The 16053-nt window shown below is 39.1% G+C and overlaps 1 protein-coding gene across 1 annotated transcript in view; it reads left to right on the top strand.

The window, feature by feature from the left end:
- The window catches only part of LOC126379036 (glycerol-3-phosphate acyltransferase 3), a 50366-nt gene that overhangs the window by 10778 nt on the left and 23535 nt on the right, over positions 1-16053 (top strand). The window contains exons 2-7 of the mRNA XM_050027623.1: positions 539-671; positions 4953-5065; positions 5375-5511; positions 8965-9070; positions 13021-13257; positions 15236-15469. Of these exons, the coding sequence (XP_049883580.1) occupies positions 539-671; positions 4953-5065; positions 5375-5511; positions 8965-9070; positions 13021-13257; positions 15236-15469 (960 nt within the window). The remainder of the gene's footprint in view (positions 1-538; positions 672-4952; positions 5066-5374; positions 5512-8964; positions 9071-13020; positions 13258-15235; positions 15470-16053) is intronic.

The following is a 16053-nucleotide window of genomic DNA, read 5'->3' as shown; positions in this document are numbered from 1 at the left end:
TTTTTTTTTACCTGCATTTTTTACTAATTACGTATGCCTCTGGCCACCCTATAAGGGATTACAGGCGTGGATTTACGTTTGCACGTTACTCGTAAGTCGAATCCGTTAAAAATATTATCTGTTGTTAGTATTAAACACTGATTTTATCTATGCATTTTTACTGTTGAGGTCTTCTTATCGTGTGGGCCGTGAGGTGGAGTACCAACCTCATCAACCCTGGTGTCAGGATTACTATTAAACCGCCAGAGGCCTCTGATATGGCTCATGTAACGACTACATACTTACATCAGTAAGCAGTAACCGGGACCAACGGCTTAACGTGCCTTCCGAAGCACGGATCATCTTACTTTCGAACAATCAGGTGATCAGCCTGTAATGTCCTAACCAAACTACGGATCACAAAGTGATTTTTGTGATATGTCTCCAACGGGATTCGAACCCGGGTCCTCCGGATCGTGAGCCCAACGCTCAACCACTGGACCACAGAGCCCGTACAATGTCACCTTTTGCTTTAAACAATGTCACCTTTTGCCAACAGTATGGCAGACAACACATCGAGGTGGCTAAGAAGCTGCAGAGGAACGACAGCTCTGATGAGGAGGAGGAACCTCCGGCCATCCCTGATGACAAACCTCCCTCGGCCATCATCAAGGAGAATGGGTCGCTCAATGGTGAGTTATATTCATCATCATCAGCCGTACGACGCCCACTGCTGGGCAGAGGCCTCCCTCAAGGATCTTCACGACGATCGACCGACCGAGGACCGTTGGGGCGGAAAGGTTCTCGAATGGCGACCACGTGTCGGACGACGCTCAGTAGATAGGCCCGCTACAAGGTGGACCGACGATCTGGTGAAGGTCGCGGGAAGCCGCTGGATGCGGGCAGCGCAAGAGTTATATTCAACATTCTTTATTTGCATACTATGATGTGTACAAGTCATATGAGTTTCACATCATAGACCCTTTCGGGCACAACAAAATAGAAGTTTAAAAGAGAGAAGGAAGTAGAAGGGAGTAGAGAAAAATAAATAATACTTGGTATAGAACGATAACTCTCCATAAACATCCTGTTAGTGACATCGTAACGAAAACTTTGAGGGATGAACGGCCTCTGTGGTCCAGTGGTTGAGCGTTGGGCTCACGATCCGGAGGTCCCGGGTTCGATTCCCGGTGGGAAAGGGAGGTTTGTTTAGAACATCACAGGTAATCTGATTGTCTGAAAGTAAGACGATCCTTGCTTCGGTAGGCACGTCAAGCCGTTGGTGTCAGTTACTAAGTACTTACTGATGTAAGTACGTAGTTACATGAGTCGTGTCAGGGGTCTTTGGCGGCTCAATAGTAAACCACACGATAGAATAAGGGATGAACCATGACGACCATTTTTTTCATGAATTTTCCGACATGTAATTCAACTTGATATCAACTCAGAATCATGGTCTGAATCATCCCTCAAAGTTTTCGTTGCGGTGTCACTAACACCCATACCTATAGTCCGTTCAAGAATGATCTTCATAAAAGGTAAACAAATATGGCTGCCGATATTTTTTATCTGTGTCAAACTGCATACTAGTGAAGTGCTGAATTGATTTTAGCTCAAGTTATTTTATCAAAGTGAACTGACTCTCTTGGGCTGTTTGAATATTTTGTATGATAATATTAAAATATATATTGTATGTTTCTTTGTGGTTACACTAACTCACTTTGAAAGTCATTTTTTCTGCGCATTTCGGCTTATTAAGTACAGTACACTCACTTAAGTTATTCACGGAACTGACTCGTTTTTCTGACCTGAATGAAATGTCTCATCACTAATAGTCAAATTGACAGCTAGCCACAGATTAACAAGAATTTATGATGTCAACTTTTTTGTGTGAGGTTTTGTTTGATTTTTGTTTTTACATGAAAAAATGTGTTTTTAATCATTATTTTACGTTAATTTCACATTGAGCTAAGAAATCATACATCTATTGAGTGCTACGGATGTTATTAGAAGAATACTTTGCGTAGTTTAGGTGAAATTCGAACATTCTTTGTAGTAACAGGTTTGTTTACCTTTTATGAAGATCATTTTTGAACGGACTATACTTGTATGGCTACTAGTACTTACTTGTCACTAACACCCTGTATATTAAACGTTGAGACATTTCTTGTTCAACATCATATCTTGCACGTTGTGAGTTAGTTTACTTACGCAACTGGTTGTTTAGCAAACGCGAGGAATTACTTACCCACGAGATATAGCTTGACTGTAATAAGGTGAACTTGAATGCGAGAATACGGTAGTTTCCAACTATGCTAAAATTAAAATCTGCACATTGACCTAGATCTGCCAACCATTGCCCAATGGCTCAAATTACGAAATCACTTAAAAACGTTTTTTTCGATTCTGCTCCGCACCACCCAAATCCCCTGGTAGTTGCGGCTTCCGAATACATCCCGCTCAGGGACGGTACTGAAAAGTATCGGCGTCCGAAGGACGTAATATACGATCCCTACGACCCGATTACTCTAGTCATAAAGGCAGCCAATCAGCTCGCGACACCAAACACTTCAGGACCCCGATACCGACCCCACCGGCTTAATCAGCGCTTATCGCTTAGGGTCGATTAATTCTTTCAAATATTTTTCCTCTCAGACGACGCCCTGAGCCGAGGTTCGCGCCCAACTGGGCACCCTCAGGCCTATTGTCTTAAACGTTGTACCGGGTGAGAGCCTTCAGCGCTCCCCATTTGTCCGGCCAAACAGTTAATGCCATCTGCCCGCGGTGCAATAAAACGTGGAACCAGGACGCCGATTGATGCGCTCTCTCTTGCACTTACAGTGGATGTACGGTCACGAGCATTAATATGTATACACTTTGGTACCATGTCACATTAACTTTTTTGACAAATTGAACTGTAAGTCTCACTAAATGTCAAATATGTTAGTGCGACAGAGTCCTAAAGTGGGTACATTATATTGCTCATGATTGTACCACTGTTGTGTCGATAACGGCCCCGATTCCTGCAGACACCTCCTAATTTTATTTTAAGTTATACCAGTCATTTTCTTATCCGCCGAAAAGGAAAGGGACGGATGACTGTCAACAAGTTAATTTTAAAAAAAAACGGAAATCAAAATCTGGAAACCGAAATCATAAAAAAATCTGGAATCTAATCTGGTAAAAAGAAAGAATAACCCGGGCGAATAAAATAGGCGTTTCGCTGGTATTGGAATCGATACCAATGAGAACACACACAACACACAAACACACACACACACTCTCACACATACACACACACACACACACACACACATCTTATCTCGTATATTTCTCTTTAACTTTTATTTAAACGTTGATTATTATTGTTAAAAGAAATAAATAGATATAAGTATGTACTATCAAAGTTGTAATACTGATTAGGAAGAGCGGGGCTTACTAGGAAGTCCCAATAACGGGGTTATATATGATGTACTATTTGAAGCAAATAAACTATTTTGTTTCTTTTTTGATGAGATACATTTTACACGGCCAAGCTATATAAAGTTGCGTGTATCTTAAATTACTCTTGATTTCATGGAAATGTAATGTCGAAAATTGTTACCGTTACATTACGTAATATATGTAGCGATAAAAAAGAAGTCGCTAACAATAAAATAAATTTAATGGGAAAATACTAAAAAAGGGAGATAGTTATAATTTAACATTAATCAGCATCAAATAAAGAATATAGAATATGGAACGTAAAAAAAAAGGTATCTTTTGTTGGTTCTTCGCAGACGTAGTTATTCCGTCGACCCGTCCGTCTCGTAGGGACCGTCGAATATGTGATGATATGCAATAAAAAATTCGCTCAAGTGCGAATCGGCCTCGCGCACCGAGAGTTCCGTATGAACTAGGGAAATCCCAACTCGAGAACGCAAATTCGAGATCCCGCGGGATTGGAAATATCAATCCGGGATAATTTCGGGATCTCGTCTAGTTCATAAAACAATGTAAAGTTGAGAGAGAGAGAGAGAAAACCAGAATCAGAATCATTTATTCAACGTAATTATCATGGATAAACTTGTTGAAGGTCAATGTAACATTTTTGAATTTACGTCATTTCGCAAGGTGTTATGGCTGAGGAGAAGAAATGACAAGAAACTGCAACAGCAACACATCTTTTAAATCAATGAGGGTACATTACAAGTTATTTAATAACTAGAGGAACACATTCAATACCAGACATTTTTATCATTTAGGTAATCATTAATCTTATAATAGGCTTTTTTACATAAAGTAAGCTTCACGTGAGCTTTAAATTTGTTCCCTGACAAATTTAAAATATTATCTGGTATTTTATTGTAAAAACGTATACATAACCCCAAAAAAGATGAATTTAATTTACTTAATCTAGAACCTTTATTAAAACAAACAGCACACAAAACGAAAACGAAACATTGAAATAACTCTTATAGTTGTAACTTAAAAAAAGCTATTGTTAGTCTTCTTCTTATCATGTGGATTGTGAGGTGGATTACCAACCTCATCAACCCTGGTGTCATGGTTACTATTGAGCCGCCAAAGGCCCCTGACATGACTCATATAACGACTACGTACTTACATCAGTAAGTAGTAACCGGGACCAACGGCTTAACGTGCCTACCGAAGCACGGATCGTCTCACTTTCGGGCAATCAGGTGATCAGCCTGTAATGTCCTTACCAAACTAGGAACCACAAAGTCATTTTTGTGATATGTCTCCACCGGGAATCGAACGCAGGACCTCCGGATCGTGAGCCCAACGCTCAACCACTGGACTTTTTTTTTTGACGTGACTTATTGTAGATTTGCCGCAGATGACATTAACTACTTGGCCGGACAAATGGGGAGCGCTGAAGGCTCTCACCCGATACAACGTTTAATACCACTGGACCACGGAGGCCGAGTCTACGGTAAAAGATGCTAATCCACCCATCTCTTTCTTTCCAGGCACGAAGATGACAGTGATAGAGAGAGAGGAGATACTCGGCCCGTCGCCAGAGTTGAACTACAAACGCAGCTCAAGCCAGGAGCGGACTCAGAACCACGAGAATAGCCATCATGTGAGTAAAGATGTGATGACCTTGGAAAAGGTTTTGTACGATCTACTCTGAACCGGCGTGCGTGTATGAAGCGATTGACGAATGTGGAGGAAGCAAGAGAAGTATGTCAGGATTGAAGCAAATGGAATTCCATAGTCTCAGCTTACCCCGGTGGGAAATAGGCGTGAGTTTATGTATGTATGTATCCCAATTGGGATATAGTCGTGAACATATCCGGTTTACATACATTAACAAACGGTTTGCGTACCAGCGCTTTTCTTTTAAATTTTTAATGCTTTTCTTTTAAATTGAGATCGATATTCGTTGCAGACGAGCCTAGAGTTCCACTTCAACCACTGCCTGGACTTGGTGAAGGCTGGGATGGAGTCCATCATCGAGGACCAGGTCACCTCCGTCTTCGAGGCCGAGGAGTTGCGCAGCTGGAACCTGCTTACCAGGACCAATAGGTAATTATACCATCATTACCAGAGATGTGCCCATTCCTGGGAATATTCCCGAAAATATACATAACATAAACAGCCTATATACATCCCACTGCTGGGCACAGGCCTCCCCTCAATCAACCGGAGGGGGTATGGAGCATACTCCACCGCGCTGCTCCAATGCGGGTTGGTCGTTTAAACATAACATTTTAATTTTATTTTAATTATTATTGCGTATGGCAGACAAATATCCTGCTTGGATCAAATATCCAGCTTAAGCTCCCCTAACCAAGTCTTCGCTGCATCCGTCACACAATGCAGTTCGGCTATACCACCTGGGAACCGGTGCAGAGGGCACTCGTTCACTATGTGAGATATGGTTTGATCCGGGTGACCACATTCACAGTATGGTGACTCCTTTAAGCCCCATTTTTATTTTTATTTTATTGTTTTTAGCATTATCATGTCTAAAATATGTTTTTTATTTTTTTGTTATAAGTCTGTTATCCACGATATTGGTAGGTTAAACGAAGGCATCTACACAGCGCCATCTATGTTTGTTTCGGTGAACGTAGCCTGGAAATTGGTGCTAATTCCTGCAGACGCCATCTAATTTTATTTTAAGTTATACCTGTCGTTTTCTTATCCGTTGAAAAAGAAAGGGACGGGTAATCGACAAGCATAAAATTTATGGAACACACGTCAATTTTAAGCACAAATCAACAAACAACCGTCTAAAAATTTTACATTGGCCAATAACCCGACAGAATTAAGTTGACAGCACACGTCAAACGGTTTGCATACCAGCGAGATACCTTTCTGATTCGCCCGGGTTATTCATGCTATTACTCATTCTTCCTAAAATTAAGAGCTGTCAATCATCCGTCCCTTTCCTTTTCGGCGGATAAGAAAATGACAGGTGTAACTTAAAATAAATTTAGGAGGTGTCTACAGGAATCGGGGCTACCCTCATAGATTATCTTTCATATTGTTTGCAATATAACCCATTGTTTCACTGTACTGTTTAATTATTTATATTATAGTTTATTGTACACAGGACAAGACGCTCAGAATAGGTTCATAAGAGATTTGACTCATCTAAGGTAGAGTACCTTTGGCCATCTCATTTGATCTAACACTTCGCTCATGGTATAAGAAGACCTGGTGCCTGTTTAATAAAACTTACAATTATAAATTACAATGACAATTTGATGTACATTGCGGAGTGTGTGATCACGAATATTTTGCAGTTTCATATTAGCTACGTAATGAACATCAGATTGTCGTTGTAGTTTACAATTGTAAGTTTTATTAAACAGGCCCCAGGTATGCTCAAAACTGACAGCTAGCATTTCAAGGTTAGCCCAGCTGGAAAACATAAAACACATCGATCGCTTTATAAAAAGGCTTTTTGCGTGTGGGCAACCGAAGAGCGTGGTGCGCAGCGGAGAGGTTAGCCAGAAAGCATTTTTTTTTTAATATCGAAATGAAGTGACGCGCAGGCGCCATCTGGCGCCGAGAATCGGTTGCCCGCACCAAATACGTTGCCGCTTTATTTTAAATAGTTACCTAGTTAATTCGTCTCGCTAACACCAGGTATGCTCAAAACTGACAGCTAACATTCAAGGTTAGCCCAGCTGACGTCATCCCACCCAGTGTTGCCATTTCGTAAAAAAAAATAACCAACACCCAATGTTTTTATATTTACTTTGCCAGAAAATTTTGTACTTTAATAAAGATTTACGTACAGTTATAATGATTTTTGTATACGTGAAAAATATTATTAATTAAATACATTAGTCAGTAATTCACTTAATTTTCAATAATAAAATTTACGTCGTTGGAATGTTGGAGATACCAATTGAATGGTAACACTTACGTCATCAATGGGCTAGCAATGGCGGCTTGTCATAGGATTGAGCATACCTGGTCTTCTTATACCATGATTTCGCTCATCTCAGCACTTTATTAACACCATTAGTCACGATTCTGGCGGACGAAAGTTTTTCATCTGATGATGCTAACTCCTGTACACAACTTATTTTATTTTAAAATATACCTGTCATTTTCTTATCCGCTGAAACAGAAAGGGACGGGTGTAAAATTTACGGAACACACGTCAATTTTAGGCAGAAATTCAAAAATAGTTATTTTTCAAAATTGGCTTACAAAGTTAGCGCTTTTTGTACGTCAAAAATTAAATTACATATTATGTAACTAGCTGTAAAACTACTACCACATCGGAATCTGTAACGCTGAGGGAAAGACGTGGCCAGAAAACCTCCCAGCACAGGGGCCTAGTCCTACTGTTTCATGTTTTCCTTTCTTTTTTTTTTAAATCCAGTTTAAATCCAAATAAAGACCCTTCTAAAATTTTCAATAACCCGACAGAATTAAGTTGACAGCACACGTCAAATGGTCAGCACACACACAGATGCGCGTGTACGATAACGTCAATGTGTAGTGTCTGTGTAAAACGAGGTTGTTTGTATGAAGTGTCTGGGTGTGCTAATACTTTTTACTAACATACATAACATAAACAGCCTATATACGTCCCACTGCTGGGCACAGGCCTCCCCTCAATCAACCGGAGGGGGTATGGAGCATACTCCACTACGCTGCTCCACTGCGTTTTGGTGGAGGTATTTTTACGGTTAATAGCCCGGGACCAACGGGTTAACGTGCCCTCCGAAGCACGGAATCATTCTATTTTTTCGGACAATCAGGTGATTCAAGCCAGCAAACTCCTTGCCAAACAAAGGACAGTCTCACATAGTGATTTCGACAATGTCCCCATAGGGAATCGAACCCGGACCTCCAGATAGTGAGCCTAACGCTCTAACCACTTTTTACTAAACGTCAAATATTTTTTTTGTTTGTCAGAATCTGTACTAATTCATAAGAGCTTGCAGGGAAGGACTTTATTTTATTCTTTATAGTATTTTCTTACTAACTTAACTAATCACTTTGGTGGGTTTGTTTTTAATTAATTTTCTCTTATTCCTTTATATTAACACGTTCACTGTGTAACTGAAAATGAATAAAAGAAAAACAAAAAAGTACGTGAATATTTTTCTATGAGTAAAAAAGTATAGAATTGAAAATAATTAAAGTAACCTAAAAAAAATCATGAATTTTGCGACGAAAAATTCCACTTGATATCAACTCAGAATCATGGTCTGAATCATCCCCCTCAGTATTCGTTACGGTGTCACTAACACCCTGTATACTACTATATATTATACACCTCTACCCCTATGTACGGTCACGAGTACTAATATGTATACGCTTTGAAACCATGTCCCATTCATTTTTTTGACAAATTAAACCGTTAGTCTCATTAAATATCAAATACGATAGTGCGACAGAGTTCTAAAGTGGGTACATGATATTGCTCATGACTGTACTTTATACCTCTTCGATCCAGTCGTGATGCTGATTTTTTTATATTCATGGTTCTCTATCGCCTCTCCCCAGACAATACGAGTTCCTGACATGGCGTCTCACCATCATATGGATGATGGGTTTCATCGTGCGATATTTCTTCCTGCTGCCGCTCCGGATATGCATATTCTTTGTTGGGGTGAGTTTACTATTCATGAAAAAAGAAAAAATATATATACAGGTTGTAAGTGACATCGTAACTAATACTCAGGGGGATGATTCAGACCATGATTCTGAGTATATCAAGTGGAATTTTCTGTCGGAAAATATTTGAAAATAATAAAAAAAAATATATCATGAATTTTCACTTGATATTAACTCTGAATAATGAGCCGAATTATCCCCCTCAGTACTCGTTACGATGTCACTAACACTGTATGTGAAGCAAAAAGCTGCCTGTCGTTTTTAATCCGAAGAATAAGTATGAAAATAATATAAAACTTGATTTGCAGTAGTTTTGAGCTTTAAAATTTTATAATCTTACATCCTTATTATAAGGGTGAATATCAAAATGTGCCAAGTTTGGTGGCGAACTTTCATATTATGTAAAAAGATAGTTCTAGTTACGAAGAACAAGTTACGTCGTAGCTAGAACTATCCTTTTTCATGTCGGAACCCAATTTTTCACGAAAACATAATATGAAAGTTCGCCACCAAACTTGGCACATTTTGATATTCACCCATAAGATGTTCACTAAACTCGGCTCAGCTGAGCATTTTGGTATTTTAAGTTGGCAGTTACGTCCTCGACTTGGGGACTTTACTCACTGGAGTCGAGCATGTCATACTGCCAACATAATAATACGAAATGACGTCATGCCTTACTGGAGTAAACTCGAGTTAAGGTTGAGGCGCCGTCTAAGAATACCGATTTTGAGCTGAGTTCGAGGAAGACCTTGAGGTCACCTCAACTCAGGACGTCAAGGATGGTTGGAGTTAACATCTTAGAATACGGATGTGAATTTTTCGTGTCTTTCCTTTTCGGTGGATTAGAAAGTGACAGGTCATAACTTAAACTGAAAAGTGCATTTGCTAAAATTGACAGTTATTTTCTTCCATTCTGTAATATTAATAATTTTAATGTTATATTTCTTGCGTAAAACTAAAATTCACTTTTTAATCACCATTTCTTTATTTTACAAACTTTTTTAGGATTTTTTTTTATTTTATTTGTTTTTTTTTCTTTAAAATAACATTGTTAATTCGTATTTCGTTTCTATGTCTAACACAGTCTCCATTGATGTACCGTTTCCGGGAATGTTACCAAAATGAGAATGTTGTAAAAACTCCTATCCAACTATGTAAAATAGTTCGTGTGGCACTCTAATAGATGGCGCTAGTAGTCTATTAGAACGCGGTATCGACATTATTATTAGATTCTAATAAGAATATTACATACATAATGTGCCGTTGTACTCAGAACCCAGGCTTCTAGATAGCTTGCCTACCTCTAGGTGACTATAAGTACTGCTTCCGACTGTGTAGGGATGCGCGATCCACATCGTCGATCCGATTTTAAGGATCGGATCGGATCGTAATGCGTCGATCCGATCCGCGGATTGTATCGCATGCCGTCGATTCGATATCAAGAAAATCGATCCGGATCGGATGCAAATAAGCAAGACACAATTACTTTTAAATATTTATTTTCCGCCTTCGGGTAATCTCGGGTAAACTGACTCCACACGCTTTGTTTTTATAGGGGACACCATTTTTTGACCAAACAATTTTACAAGACAAAACGTCCGTACATCTGAGATACTCGGAGACAATAGCAATTAGAATCAAATCAAACCACACATTTTACTCGTATGTTTACTTACTCACAAAGTTAAATTATAATAAAATGTAATAGGATGCTCATATATCTATACCTACCCGCACGCAAAAGACGCCGCTAAGTTTGGAACGTAACGTAAACAGAAGATCGAGTTCTATCCTAACAAAATCGTAAGCAATTAATGTAGGTAATACGCTTTTCAATTCATACGATCCAAGCGATCCGATCTTTAAAGTTTTGTATCGATCCGCCTAAAAATCGCATGGTCTCGATCCGATCCAAAAATCGGCAGATCGAATGGCTTTCGATCCGATTTTCTAAAAGATCGGATCGGATCGGCGCATCCCTACGACTGTGACGCTTGCACTTCGTGTGACGTCACGACAAGGACTGTGCTTTAGTGATCATTGTACCTTGTTGCCTTGCTTCACAAAATTGTTATTTCTTGTACTCTGGTCTTATCTGCCTACAGATCTTTTTTAACTGCCTTTTTTTCTGCACATCGCTGCTCTAAACTGTATCCGTCTCAAATATAGTCTGTTAAAGTTGCGATCTTTTTTACTATTACGATTAAAAAGAAAAAAAACCCAGTGCCATTTGGCTTTAATTTTTTTTTTCTTTTTGCACCTTTTTATTGGTAACATTCCCGGGAACGTAATCAATCATTATCATATTCTCGTTCAATATTTCACTATAGGGTAGTTTCCAACTAGTCAAATCAGTTACTTTTTACTAAACGTCAAAACACAAAATTACTATGGAATTTGTATGAAAAAGTAACCTCGTCATAGAAAAACGTGACGAAATGTCGCACTTATTATTACATTTTTCTTTATTAAATTTCATAAATAAGTTAAATAATAATAACCGAATAGTCCGAAAATTCTTACAGAGAGACCGACCTGCAACTTAACCCAATTTATTAAATGAGTGATTACTTGGTTAGGCCCGTGATCACTTAAAGGTACCGGCGTTAAAGAGCCGAGATGGAATCAATCCAGATATATACATAATAATAATAATATCTTTATTTTGTACCATTAAAGCCTTAAATATATGACAATATTTGTTTACATTTATAAATATGTAGTTACAGGCTGTGACATAATTGCTATGAGTCGGCTGTTATCCCTAAGAGTTTTAAAACTGAGCTAATAGAAAAAAGAAAAAAATGACACCTTTAGACCTGTCTTTATTTAGCAAACAGAATTTCATAATTTATCTTTGACCTAGGAAACTACCCAATTCTGTCTTTTAACAAATTGTTTATAATGTTTCCTCGTCACGGAGAAAGTCCCGCGGATATTAATGGAACTAATTCATAATAAATCGTTGTTCAAAAATATCTTTATTCACTTGGCAACATAGTTTTAGTTACACTTTGAATAGTAAATTTTTACATAAATATATTTTTTTATCGAACGTCTCATCCGCCTAAAACTACTGCAGCATCGCAACCTGTACAGCCGAGGAAAAGCTGAAAGAAAAACCTCGGCATAGGGCCTTAGACGTTCTTAAAGAATATAATTATAATATTATAATGTACTTTCAGTAATTAGGCTGTCTAATATTGCTAAATACTCACACAATAGTTAATCCTCCCATCCACTAGGCAACAAAAACAACGCAACTAGTAACGCTGAACATGTTCGGCAACGTTGCACAACAGCGCGCGACGTTGCCAGCTGAGGCGCAACGCGCGGCTTATTGTTTAGAGAGCATCAAATGATGAGCAACAGTTGTTGCCAAGTAGAGACAAAGCGCGCAACAATACTAGTTCGTCTAGCGACATGTTGTCGACGACATACGTGTATTAGATGCGGAGACAGACACAGTTGTTAAACAAAGACTCCGCAATGTAAACGCGGCTTAACACTAACACCGCGGGACTTTTTTCGTGGCGCGAACTCTAGTCAGTGAACTGACAATTGTTTTTTTTTGTAATAACACATAAATACTACATTATACTTATATAGCTTTATGAAATTAATTATTTTATGTTTACTTATATTTATGTTAGTCTTAATTTCAACTAAAATTAGCTTTTTTGTTTTTTCTTCTAATTTCCTACTAACGCTGACGACACCACGACACGATGGCACTCAAATGGCACTTGGATCTGTGTGGTGGCAACACTGAATATTGAATTTATTCAACTTGCTGGGAAAATGATTACTAATAAACACGAAATGGACTTAACGGAAATATTGACATAATAATTGCCTTCTCTTTGATTAAATTTTCCACATGGCAACACAACCTACATCAACAAATCCTACCAAAATGGCTGAAAATCTACCATCCCACAGGCGATTACACTGATCGTGAGCACTGCGGTCGTGGGAATGTTACCCCCGTGCAAATTAAGAAGATATCTTGGCCAATTCTGCTATAGAACCTCTTTTAGGACGATGACAAGAGGGTTGTCTTGTGTCATAAACTACCACGACACTCAATACATGCCTAAGGCCAGCGGAGTGTGTGCTGCCAACCACACAAGCGTAATCGACGTCGGGATCCTTAGCTGCAACGCCACTTATTCTTTGGTAGGAATTTTCTACTATTCGGGGAATGTTTCGTCATGTTGGTATCACTGAATTTCTGGTAACGTTTCTACCATGAAAGTTGGGATTTTTACGTTGGTATCATTAATCTAGTGTTAAGGGGATTTTCAGTGCTTTGTGACTGTCATTTAAGGCATGTTTCGTTTCTACCATTCTACCATTTTTTGGGAGATTTTCCTCATCTGTCATTGGTCCATTTGTTGTCTTGTCTAAATTTCTACTAACACAATAAAACTTTTCAATTTTTATTTTATTTATGGATTTATTTTTAGGTATTTATTTGTTCGTTTTCTACACTGTTTGAGGTCGACGCGGTTATTATCATAATTAAAACACATAATACCGGGTTCTTACCGCGTAAAAATCAGGGATATGAGACTCCCGATATTTCAACACTGGTGCAAGTGCCATGATCACGGGACGACTGATGAATTTGGAATTTCATCATCCAATTTCATCAGTCATCCCGTGATCATGGCACTTGCACGTTGGTCCTCGTTTTACAGCAATTTATCGCGAATTTTAGCTGGACAGTATGGAGAACTGTCAAAACTTTGGAACAGATAGTATTTTATCCTTATTGTTACTATGATATTTATATAAGTATTATTTCCATAATATGTCCCATTATCACAGCCTGCATGGTCCATTTGAGGGTATTTTCTAACATTATTTTCTTGTTTGGATTATGTAAACCAAGCTTACGACTATTCCATTCCATCATCGAGTGAGATGAACTAAGTACCCACACTTCACCGAGCTTTCTGTTAGACCAAACGTGAGAGGTGGTGAGCCGTATCGTCGTCTGACAGAGCCGACTGTGTTTGTGAAAAATATAAAAAAAACAACACATAAAAAAAATAAAAAATAAAAATAAAATAAAATAAAAATCATTTATTTCGGGTGTTTTCCCATAGTAATTGTTAGTAACAAAAGTCTTATATCTATGTTAGTAAAAAAATTACAATTAATTAATCGATTAAATAATTATATAGTTTAGTGTCTTTGGCAAGTTGGACGCGGGTCCAGTGCTGCATAATAGCACTGTCCACGTCCAGCTTTGCCGCGACAGTCTGCAATAGGCTAACACACAAGCATAGGCATAACACATAAGTTCATGACAATCCCAAATGTGGTAGTCAAAGGTACATCCATCACAAGATGAACTAAGTACCCACACTTCACCGAGCTTTCTGTTGAGCCAACGTCCCAATGGTCGAGCCAACTGTGTTTGTGAAAAATAAAAAAAAAAAAACAACACATAACTTCATTACTATATCCCAATAGAATAGTCTACAATAAGGTGCAAAAGTCCAATCAGTTTCTTGCAAAGTAATAAATTAACTGGTTACTTTCTTGTGTGTTAAGACCTCCTGGTTACACGTCGTTTCTGTAATAGACCAAAACACCTACAAAAACATAAATTTTATAATTATGACAACTACTGGTTCCTAATTTCACCACTGATCACAAACAATTCGCTGGGCTCAGTGACTGAACTTTTGCTCTGTGATTGTACATCCATCGCAAGATGAACTAAGTACCCACACCTCACTGAGCTTTCAAAACTCTCTCTCCGTGGCATTTATTATTCCCATCTGAGGGTCTGCCTTCTTCGTACTTCTCTTCCACTTCGCTCTATCAGACTTGTCGTTCTCGGAGACGCCATGCACAGGTCCTTTTCGACCACATCCGCCCATCTTGTTTTGGTCGTGCTTCCAAAACTAAAAGGAACAAAACTCAAACAAGAAAATTGTACAGTCATCAGCAATATAATGTACCCACTTTAGGACTTTGCACTAACATATTTGACATTTAGTGAGACTTACTGTTCAATTTGTCAAAAAAGTTTATGTGACATGGTACCAAAGTGTATACATATTAATGCTCGTGACCGTACTAGCAAATACCCTCCATTAAAAACTTCATAACGTCATCATACCATGTCATATTCCCAAAGGTGTGGTGGTTGCTCATCTGCACGGCCTGCGTGGGCACCCTACCTGATGGGGTGACGAAGCAACGTGTCAACTACGCTGTGTCTATCATGTGCTTCAACTTTCTAAGTCGCTGCTTGTCTATGGTCATCACATATCACGACACACATAACAAGCCGAAAAACGGGATATGCGTCGCAAACCACACGAGCCCCATCGACGCGCTGGTGCTTATGTGCGACAACTGCTATTCACTGGTAAGTGGTCAATGTTCTCCCACCGCTTGTATCGCCCCATCGGAAAGCCCGCCTGGAAGCAACCTAGCGTGGCCCACATGGAAGTCCTTAAACAGGCTCCGGACACAGGTTGGCCGCTGCAAAGATAATCTCTGCAAGGGGATACCTGGTTGATGGTTGCGATGAGTGCGAGTGTGGAGTATCAGCACAAACTATGGCTCACCTTTGCTGTCCTAAATGCCCAATTACTGGTCAGCAATAATTTAATATCGATGGCCATCGACTCGCAAAGAAGAAAAAGACTGGTAAGTGGGTTCAATAGAATCTGCAGTAGGCTCTGCACGGTAACAGCGCCGCGCGCGGTGCGAATTATATCGAGGCTTCGACCAATAGCCGTTTGACGACCATCCATGTAGATAGCATTCGTAACGTTTATTGGTTCAAGCGCTCGATATAATTCGCCCCGGTTGTCATGCAGATCCGGCTGTTGTAGATATGCAGGGTGTTAGAGACACCGTAACGAGTACTGAACCATGAAAATTCATGGTTCCTTTAGTTTTTTGTTATTAATTTCAATTCTATACGTGTGGAAAACTCCACTTGAT

This window comes from Pectinophora gossypiella, chromosome 27 (genome assembly GCF_024362695.1).
Source record: "Pectinophora gossypiella chromosome 27, ilPecGoss1.1, whole genome shotgun sequence".
Taxonomy (NCBI): Eukaryota; Metazoa; Arthropoda; class Insecta; order Lepidoptera; family Gelechiidae; genus Pectinophora; species Pectinophora gossypiella.
The sequence above is the reverse complement of the archived record's forward strand: the minus strand, read 5'-3'. Positions and strand labels throughout refer to the sequence as shown.